This window comes from Candoia aspera, chromosome 5 (genome assembly GCF_035149785.1).
Source record: "Candoia aspera isolate rCanAsp1 chromosome 5, rCanAsp1.hap2, whole genome shotgun sequence".
Lineage (NCBI taxonomy): Eukaryota > Metazoa > Chordata > Lepidosauria > Squamata > Boidae > Candoia > Candoia aspera.
In genome coordinates this window covers 24,102,125-24,127,853 of record NC_086157.1, presented here as the reverse complement: position 1 = coordinate 24,127,853, position 25,729 = coordinate 24,102,125, and the positions used below count along the sequence as shown (strand labels likewise).

General features: G+C 35.0%; 1 protein-coding gene and 1 long non-coding RNA gene across 3 annotated transcripts in view; both read right to left on the bottom strand.

Moving 5' to 3' along the window:
- Window positions 1-5,616, bottom strand: LOC134498524 (uncharacterized). Its single transcript, XR_010068048.1, has 2 exons — window positions 5,168-5,616; window positions 1-5,061 (listed from the first exon to the last, which is right to left on the bottom strand). It is a non-coding gene; the product is annotated as an uncharacterized LOC134498524 (long non-coding RNA).
- A 2,482-nt stretch (window positions 5,617-8,098) lies between these two features.
- The window catches only part of RBM26 (RNA binding motif protein 26), a 38,420-nt gene continuing 20,789 nt past the window's right edge, over window positions 8,099-25,729 (bottom strand). For both annotated transcript variants that reach the window (XM_063304666.1, XM_063304667.1), the window contains exons 14-22: window positions 25,221-25,292; window positions 23,600-23,728; window positions 19,505-19,579; window positions 18,137-18,304; window positions 17,489-17,593; window positions 15,248-15,457; window positions 14,037-14,123; window positions 11,573-11,686; window positions 8,099-8,988 (exon numbers count right to left, since the gene is read on the bottom strand). In XM_063304666.1, coding sequence (XP_063160736.1) covers window positions 8,899-8,988; window positions 11,573-11,686; window positions 14,037-14,123; window positions 15,248-15,457; window positions 17,489-17,593; window positions 18,137-18,304; window positions 19,505-19,579; window positions 23,600-23,728; window positions 25,221-25,292 — 1,050 coding nt within the window. In that variant the 3' untranslated portion in view covers window positions 8,099-8,898. The remainder of the gene's footprint in view (window positions 8,989-11,572; window positions 11,687-14,036; window positions 14,124-15,247; window positions 15,458-17,488; window positions 17,594-18,136; window positions 18,305-19,504; window positions 19,580-23,599; window positions 23,729-25,220; window positions 25,293-25,729) is intronic.

The window sequence follows — 25,729 nt, the reverse complement described above, 5'->3', positions numbered from 1 at the left end:
TTTCTCTCTGAGATTTTAATTAAATATTTAATCTCTCAGATTGCAGTTTATATTTCAACTTTATGTTCTAAGTATGCCACAGTTCTGTTAAGTTGGATGTTGAAAGCATTACTGTACTAGATAAAATAGAAAGAAGGAAAGAAATCGTACAATATGTTAACAAGTAGAAAAATTTTATAACATACACTTAGATTTTTACATTAAAATCAAAAAAATATTTAAAGGGTATTACAACATAAGTAACTAATCTTTATTGCCAAATGTTGACAACTATGGAGTTTTCTTACGGTTAGGTGGAATGAAAACACAGAACGCTAAAGAGAACTGTAAGGGTACAAGGAAATCTTTTTAATCAGAAGAGAGGTAACCATCTTAATCTATTGCAAACAAGCAAGAAAGCACCCTGTGGTAAATTTAGTCAGAAAACATATGGACTATCCATATAATCTTGCAGATTAGACAGCAATTCTCTTGACTGTTAAATTTGTGTCATTTCCCCTCAAAACATGAACATGCACATTTTGTTTTCCTTCTTTTTAATTCAACAACTGCATCAACCTGCATGCTGGTAACCATTCTGTGCAGCTCCAAAACTAAGATTTTAATATGAACATCCAAAAATATGGAAAAAGTTTCCATATGGATTATATGGAAAAAGCAGGAAAAAGGAATAAAATATTGGAAGCAGCTGGTAAGATAGAAAGACAGGTTTGTGGTAATCTGGAGACTGTGAACAATAAAACTGTTAAAATTAATTGGAAAACTTTTATTTTTCAAAAAGGAAAGTAGTTGTAGGCTCTTTCCAGGATGAAATGTTTTTCTATTATTCACCAAATTGTTTTTCTGTCCTGAACTTCTTTCATTAACTTCTTTCACTAATTAATGAAAAGTACTGTACATGGTATAATGCAGGTGAAAGTTGTAGACTTTGCTATTAGATAATAGTATGAGTTCCGTTAATGATTTTGTGATCGTGATCATAAACAATGATGGATCCCTGAGAGCAATACGTTGGCTTAGATAAAAACAGTTTTTAAAGGAGTCCTTTGTAGGAATGTGCATAGTATTTTGCATAGCAAGACATTTGTTAGATTTCAGTGGTCTGATGACAAATCGATACATACAAGAAAATTAAATTATTTTCAGTTATGTAAACAGAGTGCCCCCTAGCCTTCAACATGTAGTATTTATTTAAAAAATACATGTACTATTTATAAAGTGTAGACTTTTTGCTTCATTCTCAAATATATTGCTAACAATTATTATTTTTGCTATAACAGAAAAGCTTTTTTTCCTAATTAAAGGTGTATATTAGCCAGTGATGAAAATCTACTACTACATGCATTAATACGACTTTATCATTCAAGTATATTTTGCATTCTATTTTTGAAATCTGCCATGCAAAAAAGAACTGAGGATGTCTTTAAAAATTAAGATCTTTCCATTTACTTGTCAATAACCTTTAGCAATTTAATTTATCTTTAATATCAGTACAAACAGTAGACTCAAAATAGGCTGGGAGTAAATAATTTGTTTTATGCCTTTAATCCAGAAATAGACTGAGCGTAGATAACCCTTCATCCTATGTTTGCATTTTTTAAAAAACATTTTGAATGTTTCTGCCAGGCACACAAAAGTTTAGCAGCAAGCTGAAAAGATTAAAAACACATTTGAAAAAAATATTGCTTCAGCAATACAAAAATATATACTTTTAGACCAATTTCACACATTTCATTCAACACATGTGTTTTTATATTCAGCTAGTAAAACGCAATTCAGTCAGATATACTAGACTTCAAAGTTTACAAAACCACTTCTATTAACATTACAAGTGTCCCTTTTTCTCTCCTTAAAGTTATTGTGAAAAGGTTTATGGACAAAGATAGTTGAGTCTTGAGTATTTTGAAAGAAAAAAACACAGTAGATTATTAGAGTTAAAACAAGGAACTCTGTAAGGTAAATTAGCATTAAATAAGCAAAACCAAAAATGTGGTTGCCAAGAATTCAAAAGAAAAAACTTCACTAGATTGCTAACACCTTTCCTAATAAATTCTAACTGGACTTGATTAATTATGTCTTTCTCATCTATTTATTTATTTAATTTTTATCCCACCTTTATTATTTTTATGAATAACTCAAGGTGGCTAAAATACCTAATATTTCTTCCTCCTCCTATTTTCCCCACAACAACCCTGTGTGGTGAGTTGGGCTGAGAGAGAGGGACTGGCCCAAGGTCACCCAGCCGGCTTTCATGCCTAAGGTGGGACTAGAACTCACAGACTCCTGGTTTCTAGCCCAGCACCTTAACCACTAGACCAGACTGGCTCAAAACTTTAAAGATGGATCAGAAACCATCTGATACCAAATGAGGTATGTCAAGATTTTTACTGGAGGCCATGTACAATCTGCCGATATAAATCCAACTCTATGTAAATTTACAACATAAATTAAACTTTTGTTTTTCTATCACAATAATGTTTAAAGTTGGTGAACTTCTATTACTTATCTTTTTAAGATCTTAGCATCAGGACTGGGCCATGCTTTGGATTCAAAGGGGAAAGGGAGCTTTGGTGCACGTGGAGAAAGGGAACTACTTATCAGTTACTTATCAGCAACTCCTTAAAGGAGCTATTTCTTTTCCTGGGATCACCTGGCTACCCTCCACAGCTGCAGCACATTCATGGGAAAAGACAGTTAAGAATCTGCCAACTGGTATATAAATATTTTAAACAAATAAAAATATGATTGTCAGAATCCATGTTCAAATGATTGATGAATAGTTTGACCATGTTCATCTGCCATGTTGAGTCCATGTGTCAAGAACCAGTGGAGAGGGGGAAACATCAAGCAGTGTGGAAGTATGTTGTTTGGGCTAGTTGGGAAAGTCAAGGTCGTACCATCAGAAGACATCTGTGCTTGACATGCCTGGCAGTTGGAACTAGGCGGGAAGAGTGGGGGGTGGGGAGTGGGGTAATTGCTTGATTTTAATTAGGATGTTTAGGTGGGAATCTTCAATCGCAGCTTTTTCCCTTGGTCTGTACACCTTCTCAATAAATCTGAAATCTGCATATTTTACCTGTGCATGAGTTGGACTATTATTGGGATTAAAAGTGTCAGATTCTTACAAAGATGATATATGTGTGTGAGTATCTATATCTATATCTGAAGGATCTTTTTTTCTCCAAGTCATTCGTTCATTCATAAATCTCTCTGAAGGGTTTTTTCCCGCCAAATCTGAAACACTGCATAGCCCTGATTAAGTGATCAGCCTGAGCACTGATTATTATTATTATTATTATTATTACAGATAGCCTTCAACCTATGACCATTTGTTCAGCGATTGTTCAAAGTTATGACAGCACTAAGCCAATGGTGGTTACAATCGGTCCTTGGAGTTCTGGCCACTCCAGCACCCCCGTAGACATGTGATCATGATCTGGGCACTTGGCAACCAGTTTACACTTATGACCGGTTGCAGTGCCCTGTGTTCACATGATCGCCATATGCAACCTTACCTGCTGGCTTTCCCAGAAAGTCAATGGGGAAGCCAGCAGGGAAGGTCACAAGTCGCTGGGGTAAGTCTCCCACACCTGCACACCCTCCCCCAGCCCTTCTGTGCTTGCGCCATGTTGGCCACTCATGCACCCCTCATACCCTCCCTGATTGTGCCTTTCATGCACCCCCTCACACCTTCCTCCATCTGGCACCACCCACTTACATGCCTGCCAGCCTGGGACTTGCAACTTCCTGTCAGCTTCCCCACTGACTTTGGTTGTGTCAAGCCAGCAGGAAGTTGCCTTGCCTAACAACTGTGGGATTCAGTTAACAATAGCAACCGGGATTGCAGGGACTGTTGTTGTTAAGCAATGTGGTTGCATTTTATGACCGCATTTCTTAGCGATGGAAATTCTGGTCCCAACTGCTATTGTAAATTGAGGACTACCTGTAGTCTCAGATGAAACTGCCTAAGTTTTATGATTGGCTTCATCACTATTAAGGGAAACAAGAGGTACCAGAAACAGTTTTGCAGTCAAGTGGATCCAAAAAAACAAACAAACCCAATCAGGGTTCACAACTTTTAACAAATTGCTATTTTCAAGGGTGTGTTTTTGTTCTCATTTGGATGCTTTACTTGGATATCATGAAACTGAGAAGAAATAGCACTAGTACTTTTTTTGAAATTTAGGAAAATTCCATTGTTCTATATTGTTTCCTGTTCAGGGTTTTTTGTGTTTAGTTTATGTATTGAAATAGGGACTTGGTGGCGCTGTGGGTTAAACCGCTGAGCTGCTGAGCTTGCCGATTGGAAGGTCGGCGGTTCGAATCCGCGCGACGGGGTAAGCTCCTGTTGCTAGTCCCAGCTCCTGCCAACCTAGAAGTTCGAAAACATGCAAATGTGAGTAGATTAATAGGTACCGCTTCGGCGGGCAGGTAACGGCGTTCCGTGTAGTCATGCCAGCCACATGACCACGGAAGTGTCTACGGACAAACGCTGGCTCTTCGGCTTTGAAACGGAGATGAGCACCGCCCCCTAGAGTCAGACATGACTGGACTTAATGTCAAGGGAAACCTTTACCTTTACCTATTGAAATAGAGCAAAAGTATGCAATCAGATCAAACAGAGCTAATTTACTGTTCAGAAGGTGTCAATGGGGTAGTGTATTCAATAAAAAGAATGTATAAATAATATTATGAGCAAGAGTTCTGCAAATGAATATTGGGAAGGAACAATTAATGTTGACTGATAACATTGACAAGGGCAACGTCTTTCTCATTCTCTGTCATGCTGCCCAGGAACTCTGACTGATTTTGTGCTTATATTGGAAAACTCAGGGTCAGGCCTAAATTTTACAAACTATCAATTGATGTGGACAATATACAGATTTGTACTGTATATAGATTGATAAATTTATACTGGACAATAAACTAGACTTAATCATACTTATTCAGGCCCATTATAACATATGGCAGAATGAAGCTGATCTTGAAGACTCTTGAGAAAACTAAATGAGGTCAGATCCAGCTAATATATGGGTAGAAGACCACTAGGAAATCCTAGGTCTTTAGGAAAATTTGAGGAATTAAAAAAAAACCTGGTTTCCCATATGCTGTGCATTAGTATACAGACATCAGAAGCTACAGATATTGCTCCTTACAGCACACTTACCTGAAGATTATTGGCTCTGCTTCTACTGCCTTTCTTCCTCATTTGTCACTGCGTTGCTGTTAATATTACTCAAATATGGGAAAGCTCTATAAAAATAAACACACACACACACGCACGCACACACGCACACAATGAATGGTTTGAATACAGCATTGCATTTAGAAAATCCTTGCTGTACAAAAAGAGGGAGGAGTGACAATTTTCTCCATTCCCTGTTTGTTTTGCAATGAAGAGTGCTATCTCTGAACAAAACAGAAGTTTGTAGAACATAGGAACCGGCATTAAAGTTCCAAGAAAGTTTTCAGGATAAATCACTGCCCTATCCTTTCCCCAAAGTGGGAAGTCTCTTTTGGATCACAGTTCCCTCCCAAAAACATTTGTAATTGTTAATCCAAACCTATGTATTTTAATGCTGGCATTATAAATGCTGCAATACTACTCAGCTGCATACAGAATAACTTTTGAACAAGTTCACATGTTGTGTCCTGTTAAGACTGCTATTTGAATTTGCAAGATGTCAACTTCATTTTTATACACAGATCACAGTCTTTAATGTTCAGCTCACGATTTTAAGACATCACGGTACACAGTTTCTTTATTTGGACGAAGCAGTGCTACAATCTAATGTATCACAGAAGGCTTTTAAAAAAAACCTCTTTGAGTTATGAAATAAGGATTCATCCACTGCTCAACTCTTTGGCTTAGTTCCTAAGAGAATGAACTGAAAGTTCATGAAGGTAAAATTTCCTATGCCTTCTTCAAGGATCTTGAAGAATCGTGAAACTTCTTTCAGCAGACATCCTTAGCCTACCTTAGGATTCAGATATGATTTTGAAGCCATTCTTTCCTCCTCCATCAGCAATTTGATTTTGAGACCAGTCCTGATCCTCTAGAGTGGCTGCTGCAGGAAGGAAGAGGGGATGAGAAACTTTTGTTAGGATCTAAACAAACAATCCATTAACAAAAATATGAAATGCCGCTATGCTGCTTTAGCTCACTGCTGTTTCCAACGTGAGGCTAAACATGTGTTATTCGCCCTATTTGTCATACACAGTATACTGCCAAGAGATGCTATTTAATATTACTGCTCTTTCAAAATAATGCGTTTTCCCACAAAAGGAGTATTAATTATACATACCTGATTAATTAAAAATCAAGCCTACCTTCATACTTTTTTTTTCCAGGAGCGCATGGCCACCCATTTATTTAGAAATTTCAAAATATTGTTTGCAATGTTGAAGCAATATTTGGTTCAGCATTTCTCAGATAATATAGCCTGAATTATCCACGGTAAACTGCAGTGACTTTCCATTTTCCCAACATTGCTTAGGGAAGATTCAAAGTATGAGAAACTTTTGCAGCTGAGTCTTTCCAGTACTTCTGTGCCAAAATTACCTGAAGAACAAAAAATCTTATATTGATGTCTCATTTATTTCGGTGTTGTTTGCAACAAAACACAACAAATCTGGCTTCTAAAAGCATTCAGAACTTCACCAAGAAACAAACAGAGTCAGTTCAGGTTATCATTGTCCACATAGTGATTTATCATGGTGGTTTTTTATTATTCTATAAAGAGATGTTTCCTACTTTCCCAAATTTTACATAGCTGTGGTCAAATTGTTTTCATCTCTAGGCAGAATGAAATACTTTCCAAGAGGTAACTTAGGAACTGCTAAATTGCGTAACAATATAACATCCTTGGTTAGCAGTGATCTATGGGTCAGACTCCATAAAAATTCATTTAAGAGATTCTAGAATCTACTTCCATTAAGAATGCAGTACTGTGTTTCAGTCTTCACTGTAAATCTTGAAATATTAAAGTTTGCATTATTTAGTGATTCTTTTTGTGTTGCCAAAAAGAAAACAAAAGTATAGTCTTCTATTGTAATGAAACACTCAATGTATTCTATGAAACACATCACATTTTTGTAATTATAATTATTATAGCCAACTTCTCTTAAAACATTGGCATAGGCAAGGTTCTTAAATCTCCTATCACATCAACGCTCGGACCCATTCTTGCTTAGCTTCAGTAAACTAATCTTCAGTAATATTAGGGCAATTTGAAATTCTAATCTTTGGATATACCAAATACCCCTCTAGGATAAAATTCAATGGCTTGGAACCTAGGTAAAATATTTTAAGATGATTAATGGAAGTACCATTATTGCCATTCCTTCCAGTTTAGTTTCTTCTGATCTTTAGAAAAAGTGCTAGGGTAAGTCAGGAAATGTTCCTGAACTATATGCAAGAGGACATAGGACACTGCAGCAGAAAAGCAAGGCACTTTGCTTTTTTACAAACTTCTCTAACCTGTTTTAGGGTCTCAATCCAATATTGGATCACACCATCCCTCCTACCCCTGTATTTTATTCTATATAATTTGGCACCTTTTGGGAAGAAGAAAGGGACAGGAAGCTGCAGGTAAAAAACACACCAAACAAAACACACTCAACTGACAGGATCTCTGGGTTTCCAAGCTGACATGTCTTTCTAGTAAGTGCCATTGTAATATAACATACAAATCAAAAAGGCTTAGGAAAGAGCAAAAGAGAGCAATTTCCTGCTTTGTTTTCTTAACCATCTGCTTAAACTGTTTAATAAACACAATATTTAACAAAATTAGGAGGTGGTATATTTGGTCTAAAGAACCTAAAACTATGTATCATTTTGATAGGAAATTCTGTCTGAATTCTTTGAAATATTTTTAATAAAATACCTACCAGTTTTGTAACTCATTCTGCTAGACGAATCTTTCAACTTGAGCCTTGGTCACATGAGAAAAGTCCCCTTCGATTCCCCAGGCTTGAGAACGTGTTTCAATGCATGAACTCCATCCGAGGTTAGGTTGCCAGTTTAGCCATTTAAAGTGTGTTTCAAAAGAAGTTAGCGCACTGCATATATGTAAACTAAGCATATGGCTTCAATGCCTTGTTTTCTATATTGTTTTATTCATTATGAAGTGGAAAAATGACAGTGATTCAGCTCTTTTCTTGAATATTGGGGGGTTGGGATTACCACTTGGAATGGTCTCTCTCTTTTTTTTATCTTTTTAATATTTTTTCTCCATTATCATGGGCCACGGGTATAACTTCATTATTGCTTTTTTTCTTTTTTTTCCCAAGACCATTCCATTTCTTTATTTTTTAAACATCTTAAGGTGATAAGGAGATATATGCAAAGCAGTCATACACTGTATCATTAAAACTCATACGTATAATACGTACACAAATCCAACAAGAGGCTAGTACATAGTAAAGCCTAAGCATACTACTATGCAATATTATGAATACATAACTTTAGAGACTTCAGTTTAGTACTGTTATCTATCATTTCTGAAAACATTCACAAAGATCTTAAATGCAAATTTTCATTCCATACTTGGAATAAAACAAACAAACAAAGAATAATCTATGTTATAACAACGCGTGGTCATTTTGGTGTATGACCAATTATTTTAAATTACAAAGAATCCAAAGAATTCTGTAATGTTTCCATAGAATAAAAACATTGCATATGTTCCTAATACGATGTCTGTAGCAATCATTTACCGAAATGTAAATGCAACTTGAACATCAATCACTCAAAATACAGGATCAATCTGCTGCTTGTTTCTTATGTGAAATCCATCTCTTTCATCCAATTTCCTTGTAGTACAAATATGCAAAAGTATATTAGGAAATGTTAATGCAACATAGGTAAATCTCCAGCGCTGTCTGTAATCATCTGAATCATCTTCTCCAAGAACGAGATTCATTGTCATCATCATCTTCGTCATCATCTTGAAGCAAGGAGTCATCTACCAAGGATTCTTCCTGAAACTAAAAGAAAGGTTTAATAAGACTCTGCTTGAAGAACTGAAGACATGCATCTGCTAGAATTTGACTATTTTTAAGACTATGCAAATCTGCACCTTGAAAGGACAGGCAAGCACAACAAAATTAAAAAAAAAAACATCATCATACATCATCACTATTTACTTTATTCAATATAAAGATACCAAAACAAAAAGGATCTTTGAAGACCAAAGTATTTCTGGTTGAGGTTCAATTATTTGTGTCAAGCTATTATACTGCTGTAAATGGAATAACAAAATTGGAAAAAACAATTCAGTTCCTAGCACTGAATTTTCCTAAATTACTTAGGTTTTCCCAGTCAAATACCTGATAGCTAAAATTATTTCCGTAGATATGACTCAAAGTAGAAGGGCATACCAGGCAAACTACACACAAACCTGTGTGAAGCTTCAAGACTGTGTTCTCCCTACAGCCTTACCTGTAGTTTCCGTTAGTGAATTCCAGGCCTTCACTTGTATATAAACCATGACTTGATATTTTAAATGATTAGCAAAACAAACCAGGGTTTATTTCTGGCTTGTTTAACAAATGATTAGATTTATTTAGATTTTCATAAAGCAGCAGAATAAATCCTGCCATAAACCCTATCATTAAAAATGGCCAGTGACTATTAACCATCATGTATCTAAAATTTACTTCAAACTGATGTTAACAATCCTGGCTTGTTCAGAAAGCCCAGTTAACATTTATCATAATTCTAACTTAGTATATAAGAAATCATAGTTGAACAAGGGCTTAAAACTTCCAATTCCTTCTTTATGGGTGTACCAGAGAACGAAGCTTGCTTATAGAACACTAAATTACATAAATTCATATGAGGCCTCACCCATGTTTATGCATCCTTATAGCATTCCTGAGACTACCTAGATCCTCCTCCTCCTGCTCCTTCCCCTTCTTTTGCAAAACAATTCCCTACATTTTATATCCTCACAGTCATATTGCTGCATATCTCTGGAAAACACACTGCCTAACAATCTCTTTGGTTTTATGACTATACACTTGAGATACAAGGATTGATCTATGAAAGTACATTCACTACTCTTTGGTAAGGATAAGGCTGAAGAAAACCTGAAACATCTGAAAACTGGATCTTGAATGGTGTGTTAATGTTCTTTTATTACAAAAAATAAACTTTAGAAAAATGTGTTAAAAATTGTATGTAGACTTTCTGCATTTCATATGAAATACTAGTTCGGAAATAATCAATTTTAGAGAAAAAGTTATAAAAGTAATTTCCACAAATGAAATATGCATCTTCTAGGAGATGCTTACACAAAGGTCAGAGATGAAGACCATAAATAATGAAATAAATGACCTGACAATGGAATTGCAACTCTGATAAAATTTATGGTGAAATCAGTATAATTCTGCACTCATAATTTACCCTACAACTGATATTTCTAGGATCTGATTATTACATATATTTTATTTCAATACTCACAAGTATCTGCATTAGCATCAGTGGTGAATTTTTATCTTTGTAAAAACTTACATTCAAGACATGCTAAATGCTTGAAGAAACTTTGACTGGAAATCTATTATGTATGCAAATTTATTGAAGAGAAGAAAGATCTACTTTAGTAATAGTCTAAGAGAATGTACATTAATACAACTTAAGTAAACCATAAGGAACCAATATATATAGGATAGAAATATACAGGTTTATACAGAAGTTTATTTAGGGATTTGAAAACTATCAATGTGAAGTTATAACTTCAATAAATGCTATACACACACCACACAACTTACAATCTTAGATGGTAAGGTCATACTGCAATGAAAAAGTTGTATTTACACCACACAAAGACAAAAATCATGAACTATAAGATCTGAGTATCAGCTTTCTATGAGTATTTAGCACTAAACCAGCAGTAAGAAAGAATGCTATTTTTGAGGCCATCAATTTAGTATTATGGTTTGGAAGAATCAAGTTGAAATATCTTTTTACTCAAAAGGCTATGGGCAAATCACTGAATCAGCCTTAGGTCTTTTAAAGAATTACTGCTTAACTCTGTTAGCTGCAAAGATGCAGGTGAGAAGTATGAAGAGTGTGCCATTCCAATGCACAATACATGGGGTATCAATGAAATGTAGGAATATAAATATATGTTTAAAAACTTTGTATTCCAGAAGCCATTATTACCACCTGGACAAAAAATATACTCCTCAAAATAGAGTCTATATGACATTTGCAAAATGATGAAATAAAACAGTATTTATACTTCTGTCCCTAGCATGATGGAAGCTTTAAGACAAGTTAGTATTAAACAAGTCTGAGATATAAAGCATTAAAAGACTGACTCTTGTTTTTAAGACACTATTTTTAATTACCCTTCTAACTGGTGCTATCTTTTGTTGTTTCCCATCTCCATTTGCAATCAAGATAGCACTTTCTTTAAGAGATACTGCATTCTTAAATGTGAGCACCTCTCTCAAATTAATCAGTAGTATGTCTTCTCCAACCATTTCTGATTGAAAAAAGATGTAGGTTGTGGCAGAACAAAGAAAGTGATAAAAATTTATACCCTTCACCTCCTTGTACACTTACTTCTTCTTCATCTGGCTCAGTCTCTTCTGTTTCCACAGTTGACATATTTGTTACTGGCTTGTTCCAGGCCAACTTCAGGTCTTGCCCTTTAAATCGAGATCCGTGGATAGCAGCCTAGAGGCAACAACATTTTTAGAAAAAAAAAACACATATGCCTGTTATAATTAACTGCTGGCAAAAATGGCAAGGCAGTTTTAAACAAAGTGAAATATCAAGCAATCTACAGTATCTCATGGGATCTTGTTGCTTCAAGGAAAATAGTAAGAATAGTAAGAAACCCAGGGAGCAAACACAGCTCTTTGGCATACTTCTAGTAGCTTTATGACTTCCATTTCTAGGTCTCAACAGAGGTTAAAATAAGCCCTTGTCTCTGATTACAGAGGTTCATTAAATGTAACATAGGCTTAATTATTTCCGAGTTTATAATCAAGTGCATGAAAGTACTTTCCATTTTTATAACCCCCCCACTTTTATAGCAATTATATCTATCTACCTACCTACCTACCTACCTACCTACCTACCTACCTATCTACCTTCAAGTTCTCAAACCTGCATCATTCCATATTAAACAGCTGTTACTGAATAATTTCCTTATTTGTGTTTTGCTCCAGAAATATTGATATTTGTTAATATCAATATGACTACAACCAAAACATGGCATCCTAATAATACAATGGGTTGATAAATAAATAAAAAATAAACTTCATGAATCTAATATATCTTGCTGTAAAACATTCTATTTTCAGCAAAGGTCTGGTAATTGAATTGTTGAAAAAAATAAACCTATGGGATATTCATGCCTTCATAAGTATCAGATACATTAAGTGCTTGCTTTGGAAATTGTACCTCCAAATTAAAGTAACATGAACTAGCATAAATCAGTGTTAGCATCATTCTGAAATAATAACTGCCATGGTCAAAAAAGATTTATAGTAAAATCTGAAAGTACAGCATAATGTGAAATGTGGAAACAATTACATGTCCAATGACATCTGAACATGAATTGTGTGATATTAAAGTCCCCAGGTATAAATTTTAAATCTGTACATATAAATTTATGATAAATTTTAAAAGATACCACAAACCTATTAAAATGCAACTGAGGAGACTTTTTTGTATATGGTCTTGTCACAACATCACAAAGTGGGATTTTAAAGAATGAGTATATATGACATTTGAGTTAAAAAAAAAAACTTGGTAATTTCTGAAAAAATTACAGCAATATAAAAAATGTAACATTTCATGACTAGGGAATCATCCCTAACCCAAATGTATGTGATAAAATGTAACCTTTTTTCATTCAAGGCAATAAAATATTAGTTACCCTTACTTAAAAGAAATCTTATGAACCTGAAACTAATTGAAAAATGAATTTCTATAGTCTGTTATTTTCAAAAAAAATATACTGTACAGTACTATTCAGTTTACTGACAAGTAGAGACTTGATGTGTATAAATATTGTTTATACATATTAGCCTTCATTTTTAATCAGGCTACCCTATCCATAGGATTATATCTGTGGCATAATAAACTTGCACATGTTCAAAATTTGAGCAAACTGTGATTTGACACTAGCAAATGAATTATTAAATTCATATGAACATATGCTGTGATTTTACAGTTCCAACTTTAGGGTAAAAATCTTTCCAAATTGAGATTTTTTTCCACAGTATTTTTAATAGAACTTTGGGCATTAAATGATTAAATACAATTAAGATAAATGACTTTTTAAGATATTCCAATTTTAGAATATTCACAAATTGGAGAACAATGCAACAAAAATATCTTGCACTAGCTGTCCTAGAACTGCTAAGTTTTATATTGACCATTCTTGATTCTTGACCTTCAGTTAAAATAAAAGGAGAAAATAAAGTAAAAAGATAGTTCCATACTCTTCATAGAGGTTGTTTCCCACTGCCAATGCTCCAGGAAACAGCTAAATGAATTCTGGAAATTATATATTCAGACAGTGTTCATAGCCAACAGTCATTATACCTCTCCTCTGGTATCTCAGATTCTGATGCAAACATCTGAGGAGATTCCCCAGGAAACTTGATCTGTTGTATTTAATTAAATAATTTAAGCTAGAATAATAATACTCATTACAACAAATATTGCAAGTACAATTGCCTGAAACGAAAAGGCACTACATAATATTATCCATCCATCCATTTTCTCACACACACACACACACACAAACCCACACACCCACCCCTTAGTATAAAACACCCAGCTTAGTATAAAACACCCATGATAACTGACACAAAGCAGATATATTTGCAAAGCTCTCCTGAAGTTAAGTTTTAATGTTTCTTGAAGTTAAGTTTTAATATGTTTCCTAAACTGAAAAGGTTGGGAGTTAATCAGACCGTAGGAGATACAGTGCTCCAAAGACGGGACATCTGAACTTTACTTTACCTTACCTATTTGAAGCGGGGTGGGGGAGAGAAGAGGATATACTCACAGCTTCAGCTTCTGCTCTTGTCTTGAAAGTAATCACTGCGTGGAGAGAAGAATCATCTATCTGGCAGTCTTCAATTTCACCATATTGCTTTTAAGAGGAAAAAAAGTCTAAACTAGGCAAAATATTTCTTCTCTGAGCTAACTTTAAACTTAGAGCATTTAGATACAATGTAATTGTCTACCAACAATGTCTAATGATTCCAAATCTAAAATAACTGTAGAACTGCCCCTTAAAGAAGTTAAGTTTAAAAATGGTCTGAAATGAAATTGAATAGAAGGCAGATAATTTTAAGCACATTTAAATAAATCAAGGAAAAATAATTTAGGTTTTTAACACATTATAGATTCAATTTCTGAATATAAAAACTATAGTAATCTAAAGAATTTAATAAATTAGATGTACCTAGCATCTTATTTAGAAATTTCTTGATCTGGAATTTGATCAAAAGACAAGATACCCTCAGAGTACATCATCTAGAACCATCTTTAACTATAATTACATGGCAATAAATTCTGTTCAGGGAAATCTAGGCACTGTGCTTTATAAAGGCAAGAAATGTTATGTATACCAGCTTGCAAACTGATTTGCAGCAGTGCACAATGTTCAAATGTTGCAACGTATTGCACATGATGGCATATACTCATTCCCTTCAATTGAGATATTTCATAGAGCAGTACCTGTTAAGACTTGTCAGTTTGAAGGACTACTTTTTACCTTTAAAAAACTGACACATTTCCAAAGAGAGAAAAACACAATTGCAGAAGAAACCTTCAGAAGTATCTAATGAATCCAAAGGTTTTAGCAGAATGATCAATCAAGCACTGTGGTATTATGAGGCAAGACCCACCTCTGGCATGTGTGATGTCATGATGTATGTACCAAAGTTTCATACAGACTTTATATCATGGAGTGTGAACACAATCCAATCCAATCCTTTATTACAGGTCAGTGACCCAGACCTACTTCATTATTTTCACCCTTTCCTTCACTGCTGAGAACCATGCAAGCCTGCCATTTTCTATCCTGTCCTGCACTTTTTTACATCTGCAGAAAATGCTACAACAGTTGTCTAATCTAAGGAATATCAGAAGAAGTTCAAGATATTTAACTTGGCCTGATTATTTCATCAGCCGCAATGAAAATGTCAAAGGAGGTAAAAAGACAAATATATATCTCATTAAGACTAGAAGAAGAGCTAGGCAGGTACATACCGCAAAATGAGGAAGGAGATCTTCCCTGTCATTCTCTGTAAAAGCTGAGATTTCAAGTGCCCGAGGACGATGATCTACCACAGCATGAACAGAAAGACCTCTTCCTCGACCCCGGCCTCGTACTCCCCTGCCTCTCCCACGAGAGACTCCCCGACCTCGTGTATGTATTCCTCTCCCACGGCCGGAAGAAAGAATTCCTCGCTTTGCTGCCTAGCAATAATAAAGAGTCACAAAATATATAAAAAGTCATAGAGGTCCAAGTATGTTATATATTCTCTCTGTATTTTCAACTTCAGAACAATTCTCCACATTACGACATTTGTAATGATAAGTGTAGCGTTACTGTCTATGAACTGTAGATGGTTCTTACAGAAAGACGCTGCAAGGCTAGCTCATGAAATTAAGGCCAAGGTGACCCTGTTCACTGGGTGACTTTGGGTCACGCATTCCCTCTCAGCTGAACCTTCCCAGAGGTTTCTTGATGTGGAAAAATTTGAGGAAGGAATATTAAGTATGCCACATTGAAGGAAGAAGAGGATCTAAATCTAACCACATGCTTTGTAATTCATAGTTTAGTTCCTTGATCACTACATTACACAAGTTTTCTTAAAAGAAAATGAAACTAAAGCAAATATATTCAAAAAATATAAGACCAAATATAGATGCTGGCCAAAAATTCAACTGAATGAATTGCAAGTACCAATCAAAGCAAGTATTTGTAGCTCAGGGTTGAACTGTGGAGTCCTTGGTGCTCTCTGAGCCTTGTTGTTTTCTTGCAGACGTTTCATTGCCAGACTGAACATTATTCAGACAAGCACTTACACAGTGCAGCAACCCAGAACACCAGAAAAAAGAAAAAGAACATCTGCACAGCATCTTCCAACAAAATGGATACCCAAAATGGATATCAAAAGGTGCCTCACCATCCAACCTACTATAACCCAACCAACGGAAACTATGAAAAGGATAACTCTACCATACATCAGAAACATCTCAGAAACTACCAACAGACTGTTACAACCACATGGCATCACCGTAGCACATAAACCAACTAAAACTCTTCAAAACATATTAAGCAAGCCAAAAGACCCAATAGCCCAAGAAGAAAAAACAGGAGTTATTTACAACATACAATGCAAAGACTCTAACAGCCACATGTAGGACAGACAGGGAGAAGATTAGCAGAGCGCATCCACGAACACCAACTAGCAGTCAGAAGACACAATGAGAACTCCTTAATCTCACAGCACATGGACAGATTCAACCATAGTTTCAACTGGGAAACTGTGAACATCTTAAACCAAGCCAAATCCAAAAACGCCAGAGAATTCCTGGAAGCCTGGCACTCGGACAGAGCAGCCATCAACAGACACACAGAGGTAAACAACATTTACATACCATTCAAACGAGACAATAGAAAAGCCAAAAGACCAGTACACTCCCTTGCCAGCAATCAACACCCAGATATGCAAAAATCAACACTAGGATTAACACCAGATGAACCATCAAACACACAATACACCCTAATCAAGGAACTATTAACTCAGGCAATCAACCAGGCAGCAAACAACAGCCCAATCAAAAAACTCCCAAGGAGAGAACAACACCCCCACCAACAGAAGCAGGGCAAGCTGCGGTATATAAACTGAGAGCAAGGTCCACTCCCTCTTTGCACTGAAGATGTTGCCTAGTCTGGCAATGAAATGTCTGCAAGAAAACAACAAGGCTCAGAGAGCACCAAGGACTCCACTGAACTGCAAGTGTTTGTGTGTGTGTGTTACTTTTTTCACACTTGTCTGCTGCACATTGAATGGTTTATGAAATTAATGAAAGCACCAAATTGTGCTGTTGTTTGTCACTTAAATTCCTTTCATATATCAGCAGAACCCACATCAAGCTACATTTAACAAAGAACTATTTCTGTTAATATATTATTAGTAAGAAAAGGGGGCAGTGAATCTTAAAAGTGGGGGGGAATAGGGTAGAGAAATTTCAATACAATAGGTCTAGTTCTAAATACCAATAGCACCATCTATGGGTACATTGTAAAAATGCCTGCTGCTCATAGATGACTTACATTTACAGATAAGACTGTTGAAAGACAAGTGAATGTAAGTGTACAGGTTCAAGACCTCCCCTGAAGACACTTTAAGATTATTTTCATTTAAAACAATTTCTGCATTACACTGACAAGGAGTAAAACTTCTGCAATGTTAACCATCAAGAGTGAGAGATACTTACTTCAAGCTGCAGTTCTGTATACTTTCTCCTTAATTCAGTAACTTCTTCTCCAGCCTGCATTTTCTTATATAAGTCCAGCTCTGTATCCAATAGCTCTTTCTGCATCTAAAAAGTTATGGAAGCAATTTAATTTGCATTTCCTGTCTCATGTAGAAATACGAGATAAAATAACTAGATCCCACGGGTATAACAAGGTTGCTAGATAGAAAGGGAAGTCCCCAACAGAGGTCATGCACATTAAGGTCTCTAAGTGAAGTAGTAATACTGCTAAGCAAGCAAAAAATTGTCTGAAGAGATAATTTTCAGCATAAACACGTAATTCAGAATCTGGAAGCGTAAAAATATTTTCATTTAAAACTGATTAAAAAATCAAATTATAGCAATTAAAAATCACCTTATGATGCAGAATTATTCAATAATATATCAGGTTATAAAGCACTGGACAGTATGGGAAAGCTAATGGGTTAAATCACATTCAAATATTTGCACTGGAAGAAAAGGGGATTTTTTCCCCATTGTTTCTCTGGAGGCAAGAATGAACTGTAAACACACACACAAACATATAGACACAATCGTAGATGTTAAAAACAAATCTAATAAAATAACAAACAAGATGAAAGATATCTGAAGAGAATAAAATCTGAATACCTGTGTCTTTGTTTTCATGTTTTTTAGTGGAGTGCTTGCAGAGGAAACTCCTTTTAATTCATCCTTTAACTTGGTGATACTGTTGGTTAATGTCTCCAGAGTTTTCATGATTTCAGCTTTGTCCTCTGACTTCATACTTTTATTTTTCTCCAGTTTTGAAATCAGCATCTAATGGAATTATCATTTTAGGAATTCTTTTTAAGTACTTTCCACACACATACTATTCCAGTGAAATCATAAAGCATATAAGCATGATATTTATTCTAATACCCATGTTCTGTAAGTTTTTCAAACTGAAATCCTGGATCCAATTCCATGGGTTAACAACAAAAAATGTTTCCATGTAAAATTCACACTGATTAACAACAAAAACGAGAGGAAGAGCTCACCTACTACCCTACCAAGACCTATTTTACTGGCCCACTTTCTCAAACAATCTGTTTGAAAAATTCATTCCCAAGAAACTCATTTTTTTCTCCCAAACTTATAAATTCTCCCAAACTTATAAAGCTCTGTTAGATCATTACTCATATTGAAAAAAAAATATATAGTATCTTACTGAATATGAATACAGACAGCCCTTGTTAAGCAACTGCCTCAGACAGTGACCATTTGCAGTTACAACGGTGATGAAAAAGTAACTTTGCATCCAATGGCCGCATTTACCTCTGCAGCATCTCTCTCTCTCTCGTGTATCTGCCATTACAGTCAGTCAGTATGCACTGTCCTGTGTCTGATCTATTTTTTTTCCCCCTATGCAGAGGGGAGAGATTGCCTAAACAAGAGTTTGCTTTTTGCCTCCTAAGCAGCTGGTGGCTTGCAGCTGCGAGCGCTAGGCAAAGAACTGGTGCTAGCTCATCCCTTTAGATCTCTATTCCTTATTGTGTGCCTGCTTATTCTCTTGTCTTGTCATCCCTTCCTCTCCAATGAATTTAAATATCATTGGATTAAACATCAATTCCTCTCTTGCTAATTATTGCAGTGCCACTTCCAAAGGGTGGCAGAGTGGGGGGAAAAGGCTGTAAGATTTGCCCTTTTACCCAGCTCTCTTGTGAGCCAGGTTCCGGAAACCTTCCCCGCTGTTTGGGCTCACCCGGCTGTTTGGGGTCATATCCTTCTGATGCTGTAAAGCAAAGGAAAGCTGAAGTAAAATAGTAAGCACAGTTGTGGACACATTTTTCACTTAGTAACTGCTTTGCTTAATGACCGAGTTGTGGTCCCAACTGCAGTCGCTAAACAAGGACTGACTGTCTCTCTCCTCTGATCCTCCATTTAACTGCTTTCACAATACAGGTTTTTTTTCCCCTGACATAAAACTACCTTTGTATCTTAAAGCTTCATATCTGACTGATGTTAGAGTTCTATTACCTTTTGTGTTTCAATATGTTTTTCTAGGATCTCTTGTTTTTTCTTCCTCACGTCTTGCTGAAGTCTCAGTGCCTCCTAAAAATATAAAAATCACAGAAAGCATCTGAATACCCTATATGTCATGAGTAATGATGACGAGCAGGAAGGGGCTCCCACCCAGACTGTCAAGCGCATGCGTAGTACTGAGGAATTAAGCAGCCATTCAAAGAGACACAGATCAGGCCTGCCTTAGCTTTTGGGGTTTATATGTCTGGGTTTTTCCCACACTTATTCAGTTTGTTAGGATTCTGTTTATGTAGCAGTAATAAACACTAGAGAACTACTCCTCGTCTCAGTGTGATTCTCACTGTTAGAACACTATAAAACCTAAAATGCCTCCAACTATACTTATACATACACAAAATTAAAATGTTGATTCATTAAAGCATATATTCTTTCCTTTTTGAAGAAATCATCATTATATAGGGAAAAGAAGCCAAAGCCATCCATTTATATTTTCACTAAATTAATACGTATTATAATAATTATCTAACAATCACCATAGCTGAACCAGATACTTGTGCTAGACTTTCTGGACAATATATGGATATTTGTTCAATTTATATGCAGAAATACACTAATTTAAAGGCATCATTGGAGGAAAGTAGCCAATCCACTGAACAAAATCAACTATGTTCAAGAGCTATTATTGTATTTTAGAGTCTATAATTTAATTAATTTGGGTTTTAAAGAACCCCTGAAAATCTGGCAAAAGAAAAAAATGTCCATAATTCAAAGATGCATTCTTCAACATGGGGTTGCCCGCAGGTAGAATCATTGTGGAATTGTAAGGGTATTTAATGTCTTCTTATATCTCAGATATTTTTAGAGTATTTCCCACTGTTTGGGATCTAGAGAACATATAAATGTTATAGTTCAATTATATCTTACTGGGTGGCTAAAAATTAATCTTGAAATATTGCAAAATTAATGTCATTCCAAATATATTGGATTTTCAATTAAAATATATGTAGCCCAAGAGAATAAAAAATTAAACAGCAAGACTGTTGTTCAGTAAATCTAAAGTGCATTGTTTCCTGTACCTCTTATACATACTCTGATTTAAATAAGAATGCTGTCTTAATGCACTCATCTATAACTATGTAAGAATTTATCTGATAAGCATCAGAGATAAAAGGCATACTAGGTAATTAGATGAATTCCTATCAAATTATATTAACAATGCATAAAAACAAGATGATATGCAGAGACAAACAGGTTAATATGGCTTGCTGCACTCCAATAAAAACAGTAAATACTTAGTCACCATATATGAGGAGGTTTTATATAATTCTCATACAAAACACTGAAGCTAAATCTAGACATTTGTAGATGAAAGCCAAAGTCAGCCTTCTCCAATATCTGGACCCTTCCAGATGTAATGATCAACTCCCAAAAGCATGGATACCAGTTGCCAGCATTCACAACCACTTCTGAGAGGTAAAGGCTGCACAGTACAATTGGAGGAAGATTGTCCAACTGCATTCATATCTAAATTATCACCTTAAAGAAATATGACTTAATAAAAAGGAATTTATTTTACATCTAAGTGGAATGCTAATTATTTTTTTCTGATTATTCTGTGGTCGTAAAGGCTAAATCCTGCATAAAACTTAAGTCCTCATAAGTGTTTTCTCACTTATGAGGACAATTTTCCAATAAAATATAAAGTTTGCAGAAGAGAAAGAAATTTCTATTACTAGCTTTTGCAAATAAATAAAAGTAGCAAATGTAAAACAATCACTCAACGAAGTGGAAAAGGACACATATATGAACACTGTTAGTATCAATTAATTGCTTTCTGAAAAAAAATGAAAAAAGTTTGCTTTTTTTTAATTCCTGTTCTAGAAAACAAATAGACGTTTAACAGATTATTCCCCATTATCAGATTATGAAAATCAAGAAGCTTTAATGATGTTCAGAATTTTTGATATTCGTGGATATTACAAAGGAAGTTGGAACTGTTAGGTGCAATCAGCGTACCCTTCCAGGAAAAACTACAGCACTGATTTTTTGGGGGGTGGGGTAGGGTTCACTTTCTGTCGTCCTATAATATTCTACTATAGCTCCATGATGTTGAATTTAAAGCTTATACAGATTTCAACAAATACATATTCAGCAAGCATAAAAAATACCTCCTTATATCTATCTATCTATCTATCTATCTATCTATCTATCTATCTATCTATCTATCTATCTATCTATCTAAAGTTCCTATATCTGTTCAAGCACTGAAGCTCTTACCATTTACTTAAGCACTGAGATACACTTATGTGAACTTAGCAACTTCTAAAATTTCCTTTAATCCTATACTAATACACCATTTTTTGCTTGATAATAAAATTCCTAGGACTTTACATATCTTTTTGAAACTTATTTATAAAATATAATTTAGATTATATCTATGCAAAATTATATTCTATTTGCTGCAAGTAGGTGGTAAAAAAACCTAAAACCTGAATGGAAAATTCTGACAGTGTTTCATTATCACACAAACTAGATAGAAATGGGAACAATACATATCTAAGGATCAAATAAAAATGCGATAATTTTCAGGAAAAATACATATAAAAACAGATAAATCGTTCCCAGAAAAAGGAATAGCAGGATCAGAACTATAATTTTAGAAGAGAGGAGTGAATAAAAGGGAGATAGGCATTAAAGTTTATTTATTAAACAAATTTATATGGCCGCCCAACTCACACACAGTGACTGGGAGGCTAAATATGGGAAACAAAGAATTATATTAGTGCAAATCAGGAAAAAGCCAGTGTCAAAAACCAAAACCAAAACCAAAACCAACAAACTGTACTTTGGTAAAAGCGGGATTAAATGATCTAGTTCACATACTATGTCCATAATGTTTGATGGACAATAATTTATAATAATGCTTTCCCATTTCTTTTGTTAAATGTCTCCTTTCCTCTTCCCCTTGATGTCATATACCTATTTGTCTTCCTTTATAAACTTCTAGTTCAACATGTGACTAGCTGTACTTTTAGTTGCCTTCCCATTGGCTAGATAAATAATGCAAGAGTCTTGAGCATTGTCTAGTTCTCTATTGCTTAATTCTAACCAAAATGGAGATCCCTTCTGTAACAGGATTTGCTCATACAAGATGGGAAAAGAGTAATCTTTCTGTCAGCTACTGCATTTGGAAAAATTAATCTGCTAAGCACCACAGGATTCTGAGGAAAGTATCTCTGACAATAAGTTACTACAGGGAAAAGTATTTGCAAATTTTGAATGGAACAGTTTCAATTTATGGCCACTCCTCGAAGGCTGGGAGTACACTAGGTATTAAGTATTAGCCTGCCTTTAAGCAAAAGCCCTGCCATGTAAGCCAAAAAACAAGTCATGGTTATATAATCTGGCTGCTTACGTATTTTAATCATTAACTAACATAAAACTAACCAACAACTCCACAGCTTAAAAATGATATACAAATGCAGCCATTATGTATGACTGTAATGTAATACAAAGAAGTTAGAAAGTTCAGCCCTGATCTGTTAAGAACTACAGAGTGATATTAAACATGATGAAAATATCATTATATCCTGAAAGCTATTTTATCTTTTAAAGATGAAAATCTTCATATCTGTACATGAAAACCATATTTTGGGCCCTTCTGATTATTAAAATGCTCATTAAAAGGCTTCAGCAGTCCAAACATGATCCATAATGACATTTTTTTCCTCTACATAACTAACATTGAAAGATATGCATTCAGGCAAGTCTAACATCCTAATCATAGTCACGAGATAGAAGTACTTGTTCTGTGTTAATTCCTGCCTCTTACATGACTTTGCTTTAAAATTCTGGTGCAGCTTTAAATGTACTCCAGTATTTTTATTCTATATGATAGCTTAAGCCACAGTTTGTAAATTCAGTTTCATATAAATATATTTTAAACAAGCATATATTTATATAAAAGAAAAGCGGTAAGAAGAAAAAAAATCTTCAAGTGCTCTCAATCTTCTAAGCATAGTTAGAAGATGATAAACATTATGCTGCAACAAGAAAAATATACCTTGCCCAAAATCACATTAAATGTACCTGTTTTTTCTTCTGTGCTTCAGTAGAATCTAATAAGGTAGTATTAACAACAGGCAAAGTTTTCTGAGCTGCCTTCAAAGCAGCTGGATTATATACTGTTTTGGTCAAGCCAGTAGAAGTAGACAACACCTGTAGTAGACATTTAATTTCACTTAGCAAATAATGAAGTATAAACACTCTCAAGCCAAACTCAACTCCTGATGATATAAAGACTCATCCAAGTGTTTTCTTAGCAATAACACGCAACACATCGCTCGTACTTCTCTGTTTTTGATTTCTTGCTGTAGCCTGCCATCCAGGAGTTACCTAGTGGTCTTCCATCCTAATACAGATGAGATCTGCCCTCTTTTAAGGAACAGCAAGGTCTCAGCATATATTGAGAAGTCAAAGGGTGTTTATTATAATTATTTTGAATTCAAAAGTAGTAAAACTGGGAGTTAAAGGCAGTTTAACTGTTAAAGCTAAAGGATAATTTTAAAACTGTAAAAAGCAGCAGTTACAGAGTGCTCTTGAGTCAATATATGCTTTTCATAAACTCAGAACCCCTGCTCCCCTCATTCAAAAAACGGAAAATAAAAAGATTGTTTTTTTCTGATACTAAGACATGTAATCTTCCACTAAGTCTTTGTGACCCTTGGTATCATAATATATGGAAGGAGCTGTAAGAAAAAGCTAATGAATTTTGTATATTAAATGGTATATTGAGACACATAAGGGTGTTTTCAAAATAATCTGTAACACTCTCAAGAAAGGTCTTAAAAGCATGTTTTGATTAGGCTTTAGTTTATTGTTTTTCTCTCTCATTTTTCCTATACTGATTCTCTTTTTACCTGCTTTTTTCCCCAAATACTTATGAGCTTTAAAGCCTATAGACAATTTATCCAATTTAAATTATCCTGGATCACTATATGCACATTGAATTCATCAAGACAAAGAATCTGAACTCACAATAAAAGGCAGCAAGCTTTTAATTTGCATTTTACAACTATACACCCACACTGTTCAGTGTCTACCTCCTCTATTTTCCAATATGCAATTCTACTAGATAAAATAAAATCACACTGAGTAGGATTATCACTCCAATAGCGCAAGCCACGTAACCATAGATGCTAAGCAAAGAGTTGGAATCATCAAAGCAAAGTATAGCATAGTCTAGCAGGCATCATCTGGGTGCTTTGGACTAGAACCTCCATAATCTCTTACTATTAGCAATGCTGACAGAGGCTTATTAAAATGTTAATCCAGAAGTGTTGCAAAGAGCTTTAGGAATGTGACAGCACACCTTAGCAATTGGCTGCCACTATCTGCATCACCACACCAAAAATCAATTTTCTAATGTCTAGTAATTTTGTTTGCTCTGCTGCACCAAATTCAATCTACTTTTGTTAACCGCCACCCCGACATGCAAACTCATGCCCAAATGGCAACAATTTAGGTTTCACTGAAGATGCCTATGTGAAAACAGCACAGTTAGCAGCATTTAAACTGTCTTCATTTCAGAGCTCTGTTACTGGTCTTAAGACGCATACAACTACTTTGCATGTAAAACATGTGAACATCTGCACTGAAGCTTATTCATGTTAATAAGATGACAGTTCACTGAGCATTACAGGTTTCTTACCTTTTCTGTAGTTGGAGTAGGGGGTTTAGGCACAAACCCAAGTCTATCCTTAACAGATAGTTTGGTTACATTCTAGATGAGGGGGAAAAAAGGATTTTTTAAAAATTTTAAATACATTTTTTCAGTTTTAAGATAGCTGTGTAAAAACCAACCAATTCAGCCAAGATAAATAAAAAAACTGTGACAGTTTAGCAAAATACTAATAAATCCCATCCCCTTCAATGATAGGATTTTGAGGCCTAACGTCAAAATGCGATGTAACTTTCTGCTGGATAAAGTATCAGAATTGGAGGAAAATAAGCTGCAGGCTGATTTAAAAACTAGTGAGCATATTATGTAATGGGAAAGGGCGTATTCAGATATATCATTCCCATTTGCTATATAGAAAAATTGGTTCATTAAATCTCATCACTGCTGCTCAGAGCAATGTTTTGGAAGTCTATCATCTACATGAGCTTTGGCAATACTGAATGCAACGTATTTCGTACAAAGCCTTTTAATGTCAACTA